General features: G+C 41.9%; 1 protein-coding gene across 10 annotated transcripts in view; it reads right to left on the bottom strand.

Moving 5' to 3' along the window:
- MARK3 (microtubule affinity regulating kinase 3) overlaps positions 1 to 19,033 on the bottom strand; it is a 115,936-nt gene that overhangs the window by 13,864 nt on the left and 83,039 nt on the right. For 8 of the 10 annotated variants that reach the window (XM_070358029.1, XM_070358030.1, XM_070358032.1 and 5 more), the window contains 8 exons: positions 15,259 to 15,315; positions 11,529 to 11,765; positions 11,251 to 11,370; positions 10,900 to 10,999; positions 10,263 to 10,375; positions 9,595 to 9,748; positions 5,094 to 5,311; positions 1,363 to 1,466 (listed from right to left, as the gene is read on the bottom strand). In XM_070358029.1, coding sequence (XP_070214130.1) covers positions 1,363 to 1,466; positions 5,094 to 5,311; positions 9,595 to 9,748; positions 10,263 to 10,375; positions 10,900 to 10,999; positions 11,251 to 11,370; positions 11,529 to 11,765; positions 15,259 to 15,315 — 1,103 coding nt within the window. The remainder of the gene's footprint in view (positions 1 to 1,362; positions 1,467 to 5,093; positions 5,312 to 9,594; positions 9,749 to 10,262; positions 10,376 to 10,899; positions 11,000 to 11,250; positions 11,371 to 11,528; positions 11,766 to 15,258; positions 15,316 to 19,033) is intronic. The other 2 variants (XM_070358031.1, XM_070358036.1) reach the window with 1 other exon arrangement.

Raw genomic sequence — 19,033 nt, 5'->3', positions numbered from 1 at the left:
AGAACAGACTATTAAAAAAATAAACATACCAATCATTAATCTGTAAGTTATCTAGCCCAGTGGCTCTACTCAAGTTATTAGGAGAGAACAAGCATAGACAGGACTCAAAGACAGAATACCAAGATGTAAATATTTCTAAAAAGTCACTGAAAAAATGAATGAATGTAATTTCACAGAACAAGCTTTTCCCCTCATGTCAATTCAAACATAAGTGGTCTGTGCAAGAGGGGAATGACAAAATAGTCTGGTTTTAAGGATAAAAATGATAGATAGGTTGTTATAGAAGTTAGTGATCAAACATTTCATTTGACTAGTGAGATCTAAGGACAGAAACTTTACAGTGCAATTTCAGAAAGTAAATGTCAGAAAAAGAAGAAGAACAATTTTGATGCTACACATGAGAATGTGCTATGACCAAATAATGTTCAAGCTGAGAGGCCAGGGGACAATGAACGATGATGTGAATTTATTTTATGGATTTCTATTTCAGAACTTTTCTACTCACTTTATCTCATCATTCTGAATTTAGTTTTATACTACTCTTCCAAAACAGAAGAAGGAAAACCATACCCATTTGAGAAATCTTTTCTATACCGAATATATTTAGCCGCTCTGCCAAGCCAACGTTCTCCTCTCTTTTCTCTCCACCCAAACTGAACTCTACTGCATGGTTGCTGGATCTACTTAATCCTACTTTTCTTATTTTGAAACCCCTAGAAAGGGGTCTGTATGATCTGATTCCTTACTGATATATTACTGTTAGTATTTTAAAATCATGCTTATTCAATCTAAGACTGCCTCTCTACCAGATTAAAATCATTGAGAAGACTGAACTCTCCATTTCTCTGGATATTCAAGTGTGTCTCTTTTAAGGTGAAGACTACCTTTACAGTGTTACTTGTCTACCCGGCCCTTCTGGCACACTGCTGACCTATAACAGATGGCTCACCCACCCCATCTGGTGCTCCATGCCCCTGAGGCGTGGCTCCCTGTCTCAGGTCATCATCCTTCCCCGCTTCCAGTCTTGGTTCAAGATATTCACGTGCACAAAGCAAACTCCATTTCCCTGTTCATAGTTCTACAATTAAAGCACAGCTTACCACCTATTTCACCTGGGAAAGCTCCCTGGTTTAACTCAACCCTTCCAATCATCATACCCAGCCCCCCGAGAATAGGCTCTGGACCAGGAGAGGAATTTGGAATTCTAGGATCTCACTAGAACTGCATTTAAATTTAACTTACCATTAGAGAATACTTACCACTATTATTTGAATTTTGATTATAAAAACTAAGAAGTAAATACCATCCTTCCATTTCTCTTGGGAAAAACACATTTTCTTGCAAACAGGTCAAATTCCATACCTGTTTTCTTTGCCATTCTGGATTACTGAATGTCTATCAGCTGTAGTTCTTTCACTGCAAACGTAAGTATTCCGTCGCGTCATTCCACCAGATGCCGTATTACTCTATTTAAAAAAAAGGGCATTTTGGTTTTAAACGATTTATTAAGTATAATACAACAGGGGAAAAAAGTCCTATTTAAATAAACATAAGTACTTAGTCTTTAAATAAACCTGAATTATTAATGGGCTTCCCAGGTGGCTCAGTGGTAAAGAATCCACATGCCAATGCAGGAGATGCAGGTTTGAGAAGGTCCCCTGGAGAAGGAAATGGCAACCCACTCCAGTATTCTTGCTAGGGAAATCCCATGGACAGAGGAGCCCAAAGGGCTACAGTCCAAGGGGTCACAAAAGAGTCAGACAAGACTTAGCAACTAAACAACAACAAAGTATTAACAGCACTAGGCACTAGATCAGAAGAGAAGACAAAGGCAGCAACCTCTACCCTCTTTCCTACCTTCCAGTACTTCTGCAATAATGAAAAATGGCTATGGAAAAGTGACTTTGAAAAGCTGGCTACAATAATCTACAGAGTAATAACTCATGGATTATTTAAAATGAAGAAGGAAGGTAGAGAAATGAAGAAGGAAGGTAGAGAAATTCACTTTTTAAAAGGTAATAATTTCAAATTAAAACATTAAAAAGCACAGATTATAAGGTAAATATACAAATGAAACAAAAATTTAAAAATATAAGAATTAACACTGCAAAACTATTAGAAAAAAAATTTTTAAAATAAATAAATAAAACAGATAAATCTGCATGATCTTGGATCTGACAAGAGATTCAGATATGTCACACAGGGCAAAGGAGAGAATAGACATTTTTCCAACGAAGGCCTACTAACAGCCAATAACCATATGAAAAGATGCTGAATACCACTGGTCATTTAGGAAATGCAAATCAAATCCACAATGAGATACCACTTCACATGCACTAGGAGAGGTACAATCAAAAAAAAAAACAAACTAGAAAATAACAAATACGGCAAGAATGTGGAGAAACAAGGACGTGAATATGTAAGGACGTAAAAAAGTGCAGCTGTGGTACACAAACTTATACACAAATGCTTATATCAACATTATTTATAATAACCAAAGGGTAGGAACACACTCAATGTCCATCGACAGATAAGGAGATAAACTGTGGCATATAAAAAGGAATGAATTCATCCAACAACTTGGATGAAACTTGACAATATTATGGTGAGTGAAGGAAGTCAGACACAAAAGGCTTGTGTAAGTGCACGTATATGAAATGTCCAGAAGAGGCACATCTACCAGGAGAGAAAGAGGTTAGTGGCTGCAGGGGCTGGAGGAGGGTGGACTGGGGAGGAACTCCTCAATGAGCACAGGGCGTTCTGCGGTGTTTGCGAACTAGAGAGGCAGAGGCTGAACGTGCACCAGATGTGCCAAATAAATGCTTCAAATGGTTAACTGTATGTAGGGGAACTTTACGTGAACTTCACATCAATTTTTAAAAGTTAAATACTTTCAAAATTTTAAAAAAAAGGAGAACAAAAGTCACGGCACAACTTTTATTAGATAATTTAAAAAAAAGATTAAAAGGAGCCACCTTTACCACAGCATGAGCAGGTCGTGTATAAGGAAACTGAAGACAAATGGGAGAAAATTAAAGCAACATACTTTTTTCCTTTATAAATAAATATGAGTGGCTAATAATGCTTGGGATATATTTTCAAAAGAGGATGTGCTGATGAGTAGAGCCAAAGGAACAGACGTTATGAAGGCAAGGAACAAGTTTCTTTAAGGCTGGATTTAAACTGCAGGGCTATGGAATGACGATTGAAGTCGAAATAAAAAGCCTTTCCATACAGTGTTTATTCCGATGAAGCACAAGGTCAGCGGACAGAGCAGACAAGACTCTCCGGGCTCCTGTATGAGCCCCTCCCCAGGACAGGACAAGGGAGCTGCACAAATATGGGATCCTGACTCTGGGGTTTCTTTAGGGTTGGAGGAAGGCTGTGTCACTGTTAACTTTCAGGGAAAATGTGATTACAGGATATCCTTAAAATTGTTCATTCTCTGCAAATTCTTATCAAAATTACTTTTGGAGTCTTCTATTAAAATAAATAAGTCATGGGGATGCAATATACAGCATGGTGACTATAGTTAGTAATACTACATTGTATATTTGGAAGTTTATGACCAACCTAGGAGAAGGCTATGGCACCCCACTCCAGTTCTCTTGCCTGGAAACTCCCATGGACAGAGGAGCCTGGTAGGCTGCAGTCCAAGGGGTCGCTAAGGGTCAGACACGACTAAGCGACTTTTTCACTTTTCATGCATTGGAGAAGGAATGCACTTTTCACCTTTTCACTTTCATGCATTGGAGAAGGAAATGGCAACCCATTCCAGTGTTCTTGCCTGGAGAATCCCAGGGACGGGGGAGCCTGGTGGGCTTCCGTCTGTGGGGTTGCACAGAGTTGGACACGACTGAAGCGACGCAGCAGCAGATAGCATACTGAAAAGCAAAGACATTACTTTGCCAACAAAGGTCCGTCTAGTCAAGGCTATGGTTTTTCCAGTGGTCATGTATGGATATGAGAGTTGGACTGTGAAGAAGGCTGAGTGCCAAAGAATTGATGCTTTTGAACTGTGGTGTTGGAGAAGACTCTTGAGAGTTCCTTGGACTGCAAGGAGATCCAACCAGTCCATTCTGAAGGAGATCAGCCCTGGGATTTCTTTGGAAGGAATGATGCTAAAGCTGAAACTCCAGTACTTTGGCCACCTCATGCGAAGAGGTGACTCATTGGAAAAGACTCTGATGCTGGGAGGGATAGGGGGCAGGAGGAGAAGGGGACGACAGGGGATGAGATGGCTGGATGGCATCACTGACTCGATGGACGTGAGTCTGAGTGAACTCTGGGAGTTAGTAATGGACAGGGAGGCCTGGCGTGCTGCGATTCATGGGGTCACAAAGAGTCGGACATGACTGAGCGACTGAACTGAACTGAAGAGAATAAACATAAGTTCTCATCACAAGTAAAAAAAATTCTGTAGAGTGCTAAGAAGAGTGATTATTTTTTTAGCTCAGAGAACACATTTCAATCCATGAAAAGTTTCTGAAACTGAACAGATTAAATTTAATAAACACTACCTAATCTCTAGGGAGATTTTGTTAAGTGCAAGAATGAAGAGATGGATTTAGGTCAGTAGTATAATTTTGGACAATTACCTAACTTTTCTTTGATTTCTTTGCCTTAAGATTCAGCTGACACATGGAAAAGCACTCGGCAGGGTGCCTGGCACAAGATTAGGGCTCAGTCAATGTTCTGTATTGATAGAGCCCTTTGACATGCTGGGCAAACACCGTGTTCCTGCCTTGCAGTTAGACCTCACAGTGTCCTGGACAGAATCCGTCAGCTGTGACCACCTGTCTGCACTGTCACCATTGCTTTTATTGATTTCCTGTCAGACTGTGCGGTCTTTCCATCTCTCAGACATTTTTGGAGTAACTATAAACAGCCCCTGACATGAAGGATCTCATCCAGTGGGGTGGCGTGCATGCAACAAGAAACATCTGCAACAAAGCTAGTGACCCCACATGGTGACACTGTACACAGGGGCCCAGGGGGCAGGGCTTTGCAGGCAGAGAAGAACAGAGGAGCAAAACGTCGTGTCATTTCAGTCCTACACTCCCAGGCAGGTCATACAGCCCAGCAACACTTACACTAGGGACAGTGGAGCTCTTCTTCCGTTCAGGGATATCCGCCTTGTTAGGATTACTTGCGTTCCCAAGCATGGGACTGGCTGGAGCAATCCCCTTTCCTCCAACAGCACTGGCGCCTGGTTTCCGGGAGGGAACTCCGTCTTCTTTGAGGTCACTGTCTGCAGTGCTGGTCTGACTCCTTTTTGGATATGCCACAACTGAAGGAATAGCTGGTCCAGCTAAAATAAAGAATTCACTTTTTAAAATTCAGAGTATTTTATCTTCTGAATATTTTTAAAGTTTTATATTTTATCTTATGAAAATAAACTTTATAAGATGATCCAAGATTTATATTCATCTAATATAAAACAGTAAAATCTTCTAAGATGATTCCCATTCATGTATGCTTTCCCTATGCAATGAATTCAATTTTAAAATTTTACTTACTAGTCCCCAACTTTCTAAAAGTGTTTTGTTTCTTTTTTTTAATTAGTAAGCTTATATAGTTGTCCTGAAACATCTTCACAGGGTGTTCCTGGACAGATAAGTATGCACACACATCATGCAGAATAACTGCTTCACCTGGTACATCTGAGTGAATCTCATCCTTTTTGTACAAGAGATGCCTTCACCTTTTGGAAAAGGACAGTACAGATTTACAGGCCATTTCTTCTGACACTTTATCTTGCATCTTTTTTAAAGCACTCATGCTCATCTAGATAAACAGGAATTTGAGTCGATGAGGAAAGGCAGCACAAGCAGAGGAAAGCATGTTCCTCATGCAAGTGACTGGGAGGGCATGGGGTGTGGGTGCCGCAGCTCGCGCCTGCTCCCAGGAGGGTGCTTAGGGACATCATCCAGAGACTGTGATGACACAGGAGAGCTGGCGTTCAAAGGATTTTGGAAATGAACAAGGTAATTTGCATGTTCATTATAATGTCCAGTGGTAATCTTAAGACACAGCACCAAATGCTCAACATTTATGTTGAGAAAAGATTTTTATATACTTAGGTCTATTAATGGATGGAAGGGGAAGGGAGGGACTATGAGTTTGCGTCACTGTCCTCTGACTATACACACAGGATGGGCAAACAACAAGGCCTTACTGTACAGCAAAGGGAACTATAGTCAATATCTTGAGATAAACCATAATGGAAAAGAGTATAAAAAAGAGTGTATATTTATATATAACTGAGTATACATAAATACATTCTGTACAGCAGAAATTAACACAACATTGCAAATCAACTATATTTCAATAGAAAAATAAATCAATAAAAAAATAGGATGAAGTGGGGTACAGAAAAGCTACCTCTTGGACAAAAATCTAAATGGTAAACCTAGAGAATTCCCGGGCAGTCCAGTGGTTAGGACACTGCACTTTCACTGCCAAGGACTCGGGTTCTATTCCTGGGTGGGGAACTAAGATTCCACAAGCCACTCAGTTTGACCAAGAAATAATAAATATATAAACAGTAAATCTATTTGGAAATGAATTAAAAATGAACAGAGATTTGATTTCACTTGTGGGAAGAGAACAATTAAGCTCCCAGTTTGGCAATTTTAACATATAAAACAAAGAATCAGCCAAATGTAAGATGATACTACCCTTAAAACTTATTTTTATTCTCACTATCATGATACATCCAATGACATTCTAAACCTTTACGGTTACTATATCAATTTGTTTTCAACATCTATTATTTTGATTAAGAAAAAAAATTTCTTTTCATTTTAGGATTTGGGATTGTGCGTGGAGATGGCTGTTGATACAGCCCACTGACCTCATTCCTTCAAACCACTCCAGCTTTACTTGCATTGTGTGCAGTGTATTCAGTTCTACACACTTTAATCACACATACAGATTCATGTGTTCACCCTCTGCCACGACACAGAACAGTTCTGTCTCAAGGATTTTGAGGGCAACCCTTCAGAGCCACCTCTATTCCACAAGTCCCTTTCCTAAATCTGGCCAATCTGTTCTCACCTCTGTAATTTCCTCATTTCAAGAATGTTATATGAATACAGTCAATGCAACCTTCTGAGATTGCTTCCCCCTACTCAGCGTAACTCCCCCAAGATCCTTCCAAATTGCTGTATTTATCAACAATTTGCTCCTTTTCATTGCTGAGGAGTGTCCCATGTTGTTTCATATCACACAAAAAAGTAACCGTTCCTTTTTAATTTTTTAGGGGCAAAGGGGGGTGTACTGCGCAGCTTTCCAGATCTTAGTTCCTTAACCAGGAACTGAATCTGTGCCATGAAAGTGCCTAGAGTCTTAACTAACCACTGGACCACCAGGGAATTCCCCCAAATATGACTTTTATGTAGTCAAATTTTTTAAGTCTTTTCTTTTGTGGCTTTTAGTGTTTGGGGCCATAGTTGAAAAGACCTTAACAAGTCCAAATTACAAAGAAATTATCTCATTTTTTTTTTAACATTTTTCTGGTTTCTGTTTATATATATTTACATCTTCATTTCAATTGGAATCCAACCTTGTGTAGGATGTGAGAAATGGATGCAGTTTTTTTTTTTCTGATCACTACCAACTACCCCAATACCATTTATTAATAGAATAGTGAGTCTTCAGCATTTTTTTTTAAATAAAAGAATCCCTTACACATCTGATGAAGAGCTCCCTTCCAAGGAAAAAATATACACACGTGGCAGCAGGGTGGGGGGGGTGTTCACACAGGGGACCCAAACGAAAAACACAAAGAAAATTTGTTACCATTTTACAGAAGCAGGCATATATAAGTCAGTGGCATTGAGAGCTAGAGGACAAGAGGAGAGATGAGGGTGGGAGGCTGAGCTGGACTGGCCAGGCTGCCTGCCGCACCTGGATGTGCTTTACGAGACCCCAGTACTTGGAACCTAGCCCATTCTTAGCACTTATATGAACAGTGCCAGAGGCATAATCAATTCTTCTTTTATTGCTGACCACTATCTTCATCCCCAAAGAGAGTAAAAAAGAATATGGAATCGGGTCTGCGATCTGTGTACAGAACTTCCTGATATGTTCCTTTGTGAATTTTTTTAGTATTAAAGGCTCCAAGAAGGCAGGATGACCATCACCACACAAGCAGCGCGACAGCGGCAGTGGTGGGCTAGTGGGCTGAGCCCGAGCCAGGGCCAGGAGTGCTGGGTCCTGTTGCGAGCACTCCACTTCCATTTAACCCCAGAAAACCTGGTGAGCAATCTTGACCTATTTCTTTATTGCCAGTACGGGGGGGTTTGGTGATCTCTTTTTAGCTCTACAATCTTCTGAGCTGGGAAAAGGGCATTACTAATCCAGACAGATTCTGCTTAAGGAAGAATGAACTTACTAAGACAGTCATTAGGGACGTGAGAAAACTAATACCAGGTTTCTTCCAGGATTTAGGAACAATTCTCTTTATTTAAATTCAGAGCAACACGTAGGCATTTCGCTAATTGCTCTGTACCTAGTACACAGAAAAACCCCTCCTTGCTAGCAACGAATATGAACACAAAAGACTGAGACCCAGATCAACACTTGATTTACAAATGCCATCTGCAAAATTCTGGCATCAGACAGGCTCTGAGCTCTCAGTTTCAGCCTGGAAAACAGCAGACGTGCAGACAGCTTACTGACAGCATCAGTAAGCAGTACAATGTGCTGCTTCAGCCTAAACCACACAGAGGCACTGGCAGCAGGAAGAGAAATGGAAACCAAGCAAACAGTCATCACTTTCGGCACAAAGCCAAAGCTGTAGACACCTGGAATACTCTGTACAGTTCTAAGTGCCAGCTCTCAAGGTGGAAGAACACAGGAGGACAAAGCCCAGGGAAGGGAAGTGAACTGAACAAAGAAATGAACGAGGATTCCATGTGAGGATGTATTTTTAAAAGTCAGGACTAGGCCAACATAAATTTGTGCACTGGAATTAAAGGAATTAACACGTGAATAAATGCACATCTGCTAGAGTCTCTGGATTCCAACAAACGGGACTGCCTTGAAGGCAGAATAATTGGCACGTGTGGTAAGCATCCTTTTGGGTCCTAAGTCTCACGAAAGATTGACTCTATGGTGAAAATGTAAGAGTGAGGGTGTTTAGACACGTGGACAGTTAAGAGTGTGGTCGAGAATGACATGAGTCAAAAATTTAAACCAATTAAGGCAAAACTGGTGTACTATACATTTTCCAGGGCTGTGCTGTCCATGGTGGTAGCCACTGGCCACATGTGGCTTTATAAATTTAACTTCGACAAAACTGAAAATCACTTTCTCCATTCAAGTGCTTGATAAATTCCCATGTGGCTCAGGTTTCTACCCAGCCAGGCCTTGTCAACCCAAGACTAAGTGTACCAAGGAGTGTACCAAGTTGAGTGTACCTTGGTACATTGAGTGTACGAAGGACTGCTTTGCAAGAAATGCTAAGAAGGGCAATCAAGCAACCTTAACCCCAGGAGGCCATAAGCAAAAGGATGCTTGGCAATGTCAGGAGGCCTCTTGGTTAACGGGAGGCCTGGAACACGCTGGAACGATCTCAAACTTACGCACCGTGGTCACTGTAACGCCTCTGCTTCTGGCTTGAAGAGACGCTTCTCTGCACTTTGTGGTGAGGAGACTGGCCAGTACTGTTGTTGAGGTCACTGCTTGGCCTAACCTTAGCAAGTGAAAGATTGCTGCTAGAACTGGAATCACTAGCATCCAGCTAAGAGAAAATGAGAAAAACAGAGCAAACCACAACACGAGCCCAAATGGTTTATTATGAAACTAAACTTCTCATAACACACAAACCTCTTACAAATTGTTCATTTAGAGAGAAAAACCACAGTGTACAAAAGAGACACCCTAAACTCAGGCAATAGTATTTTTCTGACTACTGGAAAAATTCACACAAGGATAGATATTTATGTCCTTCTAGGCTTTTTCAAAAAACTAAAAATGCTCTATTTCATCTGATACTTTACACCATTTTAAAAGTATCACTGACTACATAGGTTAACTTAACAAAAGCTAAGTTAATTAAAGTTTATTCTCTTAAAGCTAAAATAGTAGCTCATAATAGTCACAGGAGGTAAATCTGAAGGTAATTTGAAGTCATTTGAAGGTGAATTTAAAAATATCATCAATGTTATACACACTAAAAAAACCCAAAACTAATTATTACATGAGCTAATAATTCACAAAAAGGATATTATACATTTTTATCTGGTTATACTTACCTCTGAAGATTTTCTCCCCAACAATAAATATGTAGCTGTGATTTCATCATATTTCATCTTACTAAGAGATTCTTGAATTTCTTCTTGTGTATATCCCATTCCCACCATAATATCTAAAAGAAGGGCATAATACAGTTTATAGGTTTCCTTTGGTTAAGAAATCATTACATTACAGGGTAAACTAATTTCCTTCATTTGACTGAAAAGATCACACATTGTTCTAACATAAATGGGCAGTTGGCTTATTTCTGAGTTACTGAGTACTATTACAGGGCCTGCAGATAACTTCCTAAATATGACAAAACATATTAGCTGCTTCATGTAACCTACATTTATCCCAGTTATAATCCCTGTTTTGGTGGGTTGTGTCCCACTCTTGTGATCCCATGGACTGTAGCCCACCAGGCTCCTCTGTCCACGGGATATTCCAGGCAGGAACAGTGGAGCAATTTGCCATTTCCTTCTCCAGGGGATCTTCCCGACCCAGGGATTGAACCTGGGTCTCCTGCATTGCACGCAGACTGTTTACTGACTGAGCTACCAGGGAAGCCCATCCCTGTCTTAGGTGTACACATATAAGTGAAGGGAAAAGTATGTTACTTGCACATACACCAGCATGCAGGCACAGAGTAATTACCTATTCTTTTCTGGTCTGAGATGTCCAGTTCTGGTTCAACGAACGGTTTCAGCTCATCATCCTCATGCCCTGCGTTGATCCACCTGTCCTTCATGATTTGCTGAAAGGTGAACTGGGTCGTTAGCAGTATAAATGAAGCATTCTGATAATCACAATATTTAGGGAAATTTATTCTCAACATTTCATCAATTATGGTTCAAACGATAACTTTTTAAAAATGTCTCAATCTTGTTTAAAAAAAAAAACAAAAAACCCAGGATAGTATTCAATATGGCATACAAACTAAGCAAAATTCTAAAAATACGTTTAAAGACTCTCCACTGTTGTTCTTTATTCCACTTATGTGATTACCTCTAGAGTGCCTCGTTTTATTGGATTTAGCACCAGGAAACGTTTGAGAAGGTTTTCACAGTCTGTGGACATGTAGAAAGGGATTCTGTATTTCCCTCTTAATACTCGCTCTCTCAGTTCCTTTGGGGAGGTAGAGAGGAAAGAAAACTACTAAGTCAACTTTTAGGTTAAAAAAGAACCCAACTCCCCCACTGAAACAACACTGACACGTTAACTCTTATCATTTGACAAAATCCTTTAAGCTTTTTGAAGAACTAGGATGAAACTGCTTCATATACCTTTAGGTTCTGCCCATCAAAGGGGAGCGACCCGCTGACTAGAGTGTAAAGAATGACGCCGAGGCTCCACACGTCCACTTCCGGCCCATCGTATTTCTTGCCCTGGAAGAGCTCTGGGGCCGCATACGGAGGACTGCCACAAAACGTATCCAGTTTACTGCCAACAGTAAATTCATTGCTAAAACCAAAGTCAGCTATTTTAATGTTCATATCAGCATCTAACAATAGATTTTCAGCCTAGAGGGAAAACATCAAGACAAAAATGAAATTTAACAAAAAAATATAGTGAACTGTGAGAGAATTAGGCATTTCATAAAACCTTTCTGTAATGATATAAACTTAATATATCCTAATGAATAAGAAAACATTCTTTCTAGAGAGAAAAAAAAAGATAATTCAGAATACCTAATGTTCTAGCATTAACCACCAACAAGAGGTGCACGGTACAGTGGTCCCTCGGTCTTCTGAGGGCACTGGCTCGGGCACCGTGGACACCATCCTCCACCATCATATAAAACGGTCCAGCCAGCCAGCCCTCCTAAGCCACAGATGCAGAACCTGGGGGTATGGGGGCCCAACTGTATAGATCAATTCCAGCACCAATTTAAACAGCAAATGTTCATGACAAAACAATATTGGAAGAGCTTATTCAGCTAAGAATAAGGGGCTTTTAAAAAACAGATCCTTCTAAGTATCCTTTTAAATGGACAGTCACATTTTACAAACACTGCTAAATAAGGTGTATAATGGCTATTACTGAGAACAGGGGCATCCTAAACTTCATTTAAGACAGAGATCACAGTCATGCCTGCTTGTCTTGAGAGACATTTAGGCAATTATACACCAGGTGTTATATTAGTGTCTGGATGCACAGACAGACAGGGTCCTGCCCTCAGAAAGCTCACAGTTTACAAAGGGAGGGGAGGAAAAACCTGCAGCTATACTCCAGGCCCCCAGTGCTGTGACCGAGAAGAGGGGAGTGGTGGGCCCGGCACTGAGAGGTGCGGTCTGGCTTCCTAACCAGATGGACTGAACCACTGCGAGGATTAGGTGATGGCAGTGGATGTGTCAACGTGAGGGATTTCAAGCACAGTAACGGTCTGAAAACCCAGAGGGTGAGACAGAACATGGTTTGCTCAAGAAACCGAAAGGCAGAGTACGGTAGAGAGGGCTGCGGACACGGCTATGGCTGAATTACAAATGGCTAAACGACTTGAATTTGGCAGTAAGGAGTTCATGATCTGAGCCACAGTCAGCCCCTGGTATTATTTTTGTTGACTGTATAGAGCTTCTCCATCTTTGGCTGCAAAGAATATAATCAATTTGATTTCGGTGTTGACCATCTGGTGATGTCCATGTGTAGAGTCTTCTCTTGTGTTGTTGGAAGAGGGTGTTTGCTATGACCAGTGCATTTTCTTGGCAAAACTCTATTAGTCTTTGCCCTGCTTCATTCTGTATTCCAAGGCCAAATTTGCCTTTTACTCCAGGTGTTTCTTGACTTCCTACTTTTGCATTCCAGTTCCCTCTAATGATGGCATCTGGTCCCATCACTTCATGGGAAATAGATGGGGAAACAGTGGAAACAGTGTCAGACTTTATTTTTTGGGGCTCCAAAATCACTACAGATGGTGACTGCAGCCATGAAATTAAAAGACGCTTACTCCTTGGAAGCAAAGTTATGACCAACCTAGATAGCATGTTGAAAAGCAGAGACATTACTTTGCCAACAAAGGTCCGTCTAGTCAAGGCTATGGTTTTTCCAGTGGTCATGTATGGATGTGACAGTTGGACTGTGAAGAAAGCTGAGCACCAAAGAATTGATGCTTTTGAACTGTGGTGTTGGAGAAGACTTTTGAGAGTCCCTTGGACTGCAAGGAGATCCAACCAGTCCATTCTGAAGGAGATCAGCCCTGGGATTTCTTTGGAAGGAATGATGCTAAAGCTGAAACTCCAGTACTTTGGCCACCTCATGCGAAGGTGGCCGGCCCCCAATCCCCCCCAGCATCACAGTCTTTTCCAATGAGTCAACAGGAGAAGGGGATGACAGAGGATGAGATGGCTGGATGGCATCACTGACTTGATGGACCTGAGTCTGAGTGAACTCTGGGAGTTGGTGATGGACAGGAGGCCTGGCATGCTGCGATTCATGGGGTTGCAACGAGTTGGACACGACTATGTGACTGAACTGAACTGAAGCGACTTATATTCAGGAAGTTTAGCTTTTTATCCTAAGGGCAATGGGAAGCCACTGAGAAGTCATTCAAGCAGGGAAATGACAAGTTTTATTTGTGTGTGTGGTTTTTTAAAAAAACATTTATTTACTTATTTGGCTGTGCTGGGTCTTAGTTGTAGCATGTGGGATCTAGTTCCCTGACCAGGGATCAAACCTGGGCACCGAATGCAGGAGGCCCAGAGTCTTAGCCAGTGGACCTCCAGGGAAGTCCCACAACAATCTTATTTGTGTTTTTAAAGGACCATTCTGGTTGCAGTGTAGGAAAGAGGCAAAATTGGAAGCAGGGAGGACCAGGCAGGAGGCTAGTGCAGTGATCCGGCCCTGGACACAAGGGGACTAGAACTGGACAGTGCAAGTGGGGACGGAGAAAATCACACTGGGGACGGAGAAAATCACACTCAGGAACACGCAGGGAGCAGCAGCAGGGACCTGAGGACCGAGGTGGCGTCAGAGCAAAGGAGACAGAGGCACCTGGGGTGCATCAGTCGCCACAATGAAAAATACAAATTTAAGTTTAGCAAGGGAGAGTTTAGGTATCTAACGTGCTAAATCAAGCTGCCTGGGGGTTGCTGAGGAGCTGTCCTTCTGTTAGCTGGACACTGAGTCCTGGAAGAGAGCTCTGGGTGCAGGAACAGATCTGGGGGTTAGCAAACCAGAGGTGATGGAGTGAATGTGAATGCAGCAAGGGTGGGTGAACAGAGGAACAAGCGAATCAGTAAACAACAGTTATGTGAGGAGAGAGAAGAAGTGATCACCAAGTTAACAAAGAATCTAGACAATGTTTAGAGAAAAATGGCTGTAAAGGTGAAGAGAATAAAAGGGTATATTGGGAAGAAGAACTGGGGTGGGAGGTTCTTAGGTAGAAGAGGGTGTGGATGTAAGCATGTTTTACACATGCTGCTATTGAGGCGCCAGCAGAGACAGGAGGTGAAGAAGGAGGGGTGGGAGGAGACAGCAAAGCAGCCTGGGAGGGAGGGACACAGATCCTGAACACCAGAGGGGTCAGCAGCAGTGCTGTGCTGTCCTGTGACAAGAGGAAAACTCTGAAAGGTCAAGGGTGGATGCAGGTGCAGCTAAGCTGAGGGCCTGCTGGGAAACAGGGAGTTTCTGCCTGCTGTTTCTATTTTCTCTGTGCAGTAGGAAACCTGAGCCTATGCCAGGAATGTGGGCAAAGGCGGAGAACCGTGCAGTCGGTCTCAAATAGCCGCTGCTGTTAATAGGAGAGAATGCTGACTAGGGAGACAGAAAAGGGTGAGGGCAGCACTCAGCATGCTGTCCAGGGGAAAGCGTGCATTTCTGGGAGTGCTCAGCTGTTGGGTGGTGGGTGATTTTTCTCCAGAGACCAACAATAAGCTGCTTTAACTAAAATGGAAACTAAACCTTAGGATTCCTTCTAAATTTACTAACACAATCTAATGTATCCCTCATTTGTGTCGTGAGCAGCAGGAGCTGAACACACACAAGGAAAGCGTACACGAGTAAGGGCACGTGGCTCACCTTGAGGTCTCTGTGAACGATGCGCTTCTGGTGGCAGTACTGCACTGCAGACACAATCTGGACAGGAGAGAGGCAAGGCCATTAACCGTCACCGACGCAGACTCACGGTCAAGACAGAAAAACGCCTCTAATGTCCACATACGCAAAGCACTCAGTGGGCACTTCAACGGCTGTGTAGATCTCTACAGATAATTTTCTTTATGCTTTATACCTTTCAATTTGGAGAGACTGAGGGGTAAGTGCAAGAAGAGCTAGGTGAGGCTGTTCTCTCCAGTTTTAACTATAAAGTCTCTTCTCAGGCCCTGTCCCTCAACATTCCAGTTATTTCTAAGTGTGGTGCTGGGGCCCAGCAAACCACTGGGACCCAGAGCCCAGAATCAGAAGGCTCTCCACGCCCACGCTATCAGCTCACAGCCCAGCCGGCAGCGGCAGACCCTCCGCACCAGGTGTGTCATCAGGCTGCCTCTCTTCTGCCATCCGCTCCTGACAACACTCTCCTCCTTTTGGCTAATGTAGGTTCAAGGGCAGCAAAAATGACTTCACCTCTCTAATGACCAGTGTCCTCTTTCTTAAAATGGAAGAATGAATGTTGTAATGCATGTGAACTACAAACTATTAAAACTATTATGTGCTTTATCAATAAGAATCTCTTCTACACTTAGCAAATGATATCCTTTTATTTAGCCAACTTTTGATTACTCCTGGGATTAGCACTGTTATTATTCCTATTATTTTCAGCTGCACAGCACAGCTTGCAGGATCTTCGTTTCCCAACCCTAGGGATTGAACCTGGGTCCTCAGCTGTGACAGTGCCAAGTCCCAAACACTGGACCGCCAGGGAATTCCCTGATTGGCACTGTTAAATAACTGCTCTAGAAATTTAACAGTTACTACCAACTTTCAAGACTCTTATCCTAAAACTTTATAAGCTTTATTAAAGTTTTATATGATTATAAAAATTTTAGGAAATACAGAAAGTACATACAAGAATATGCTTTTATAACCATCAAAGGCAAAATGAAAGGAAAATGATATGAAAAGGCAAAATGATAGGATACTGAAAGAGGAACTCCCCAGGTCGGTAGGTACCCAATATGCTATTGGAGATCAATGGACAAATAACTCCAGAAAGAATGAAGGAAGGGAGCCAAAGCAAAAACAATACCCAGTTGTGGATGTGACTGGTGATAAAAGGAAGGTCTGATGCTGTAAAGAGCAATATTGTATAGGAACCTGGAATGTCAGGTCCATGAATCAAGGCAAATTGGAAGTGGTCAAACAGGAGATGACAAGAGTGAACGTCAACGTTCTAGGAATCAGCGAACTAAAACGGACTGGAATGGGTGAATTTAACTCAGAAGACCATTATATCTATTACTGCGGGCAGGAATCCCTTAGAAGAAATGGAGTAGCCATCATGGTCAACAAAAGAGTCCAAAATGCAGTACTTGGATGCAATCTCAAAAACAACAGAATGATCTCTGTTCGTTTCCAAGGAAAACCATTCAATATCACAGTAATCCAAGTCTATGCCCCAACTAGTAATGCTGAAGAAGCTGAAGTTGAACAGTTCTATGAAGACCTACAAGACCTTTTAGAACTAACACCCAAAAAAGATGTCCTTTTCATTATAGGGGACTGGAATGCAAAAGTAGGAAGTCAAGAACACCTGGAGTAACAGGCAAATTTGACCTTGGAATACGGAATGAGGCAGGGCAAAGATTAATAGAGTTTTGCCAAGAGAACGCACTGGTCATAGAAAACACCCTCTTCCAACAACACAAGAGAAGACTCTACAAATGGACATCACCAGATGGTAAACACCAAAATCAGATTGATTATATTCTTTGCAGCCAAAGATGGAGAAGCTCTATACAGTCAACAAAAACAAGACCAGGAGTTGACTGTGGCTCAGATCATGAACTCCTTATTACCAAATTCAGACTTAAATTGAAGAAAGTAGGGAAAACCACTAGACAATCAGGTATGACCTAAATCAAATCCCTTATGATTATACAGTGGAAGTGAGAAATAGATTTAAGGGACTAGATCTGATAGAGTGCCTGATGAACTATGGACTGAGGTTTGTGACACTGTACAGGAGACAGGGATCAAGACCATCCCCATGGAAAAGAAATGCAAAACAGCAAAACGGCTGTCTGGGGAGGCCTTATAAATAGCTGTGAAAAGACGAGAAGTGAAAAGCAAAGGAGAAAAGGAAAGACAGAAGCATCTGAATGCAGAGTTCCAAAGAATAGCAAGAAGAGATAAGAAAGCCTTCCTCAGCAATCAATGCAAAGAAATAGAGGAAAACAACAGAATGGGAAAGACTAGGGATCTCTTCAAGAAAATCAGAGACACCAAGGGAACATTTCATGCAAAGATGGGCTCGATAAAGGACAGAAATGGTATGGACCTAACAGAAGCAGAAGATATTAAGAAGAGGTGGCAAGAATACACAGAAGAACTGAACAAAAAAGATCTTCACGACCAAGATAATCATGATGGTATGATCACTGACCAAGAGCCAGACATCCTGGAATGTGAAGTCAAGTGGGCCTTAGAAAGCATCATTACGAACAAAGCTAGTTGAGGGGATGGAATTCCAGTTGAGCTATTTCAAATCCTGAAAGATGATGCTGTGAAAGTGCTGCACTCAATATGCCAGCAAATTTGGAAAACTCAGCAGTGGCCACAGGACTGGAAAAGGTCAGTTTTCATTCCAATCCCAAAGAAAGGCAATGCCAAAGAATGCTCAAACGACTGCACAATTGCACTCATCTCACATGCTAGTAAAGCAATGCTCAAAATTCTCCAAGCCAGGCTTCAGCAATACGTGAACCGTGAACTTCCAGATGTTCAAGCTGGTTTTAGAAAAGGCAGAGGAACCAGACATCAAATTGCCAACATCTGCTGGATCATGGAAAAAGCAAAGGAGTTCCAGAAAAAACATCTATTTCTGCTTTATTGACTGTGCCAAAGCCTTTGACTGTGTGGATCACAATAAACTGTGGAAAATTCTGAAAGAGATGGGAATACCAGACCACCTGACCTGCCTCTTGAGAAACCTATATGCAGGCCAGGAAGCAACAGTTAGAACTGGACATGGAACAACAGACTGGTTCCAAATAGGAAAAGGAGTATGTCAAGGCTGTATACTGTCACCCTGCTTATTTAACTTATATGCAGAGTACATCATGAGAAACGCTGGGCTGGAAGACGCACAAGCTGGAATCAAGATTGCCGGGAGAAATATCAATAACTTCAGATATGCAGATGACACCACCCTTATGGCAGAAAGTGAAGAGGAACTAAAAAGCCTCTTGATGAGAGTGAAAGAGGAGATTGAAAATGTTGGCTTAAAGCTCAACATTCAGAAAACGAAGATCATGGCATCCGGTCCCATCACTTCATGGGAAATAGATGGGGAAACGGTGGAAACAGTGTCAGACTTTATTTTTGGGGGCTCCAAAATCACTGCAGATGGTGACTGCAGCCATGAAATTAAAAGACGCTTACTCCTTGGAAGGAAAGTTACGGCCAACCTAGATAGCATATTCAAAAGCAGAGACATTACTTTGCCAACAAAGGTCCATCTAATCAAGGCTATGGTTTTTCCAGTGGTCATGTATGGATGTGACAGTTGGACTGTGAAGAAAGCTGAGCACCAAAGAATTGATGCTTTTGAACTGTGGTGTTGGAGAAGACTCTTGAGAGAGTCCCTTGGACTGCAAGGAGATCCAACCAGTCCATTCTGAAGGAGATCAGCCCTGGG

This window comes from Bos mutus, chromosome 21 (assembly GCF_027580195.1).
Source record: "Bos mutus isolate GX-2022 chromosome 21, NWIPB_WYAK_1.1, whole genome shotgun sequence".
NCBI classification, from domain to species: domain Eukaryota; kingdom Metazoa; phylum Chordata; class Mammalia; order Artiodactyla; family Bovidae; genus Bos; species Bos mutus.
This window is presented reverse-complemented; position numbering and strand designations above follow the sequence as displayed.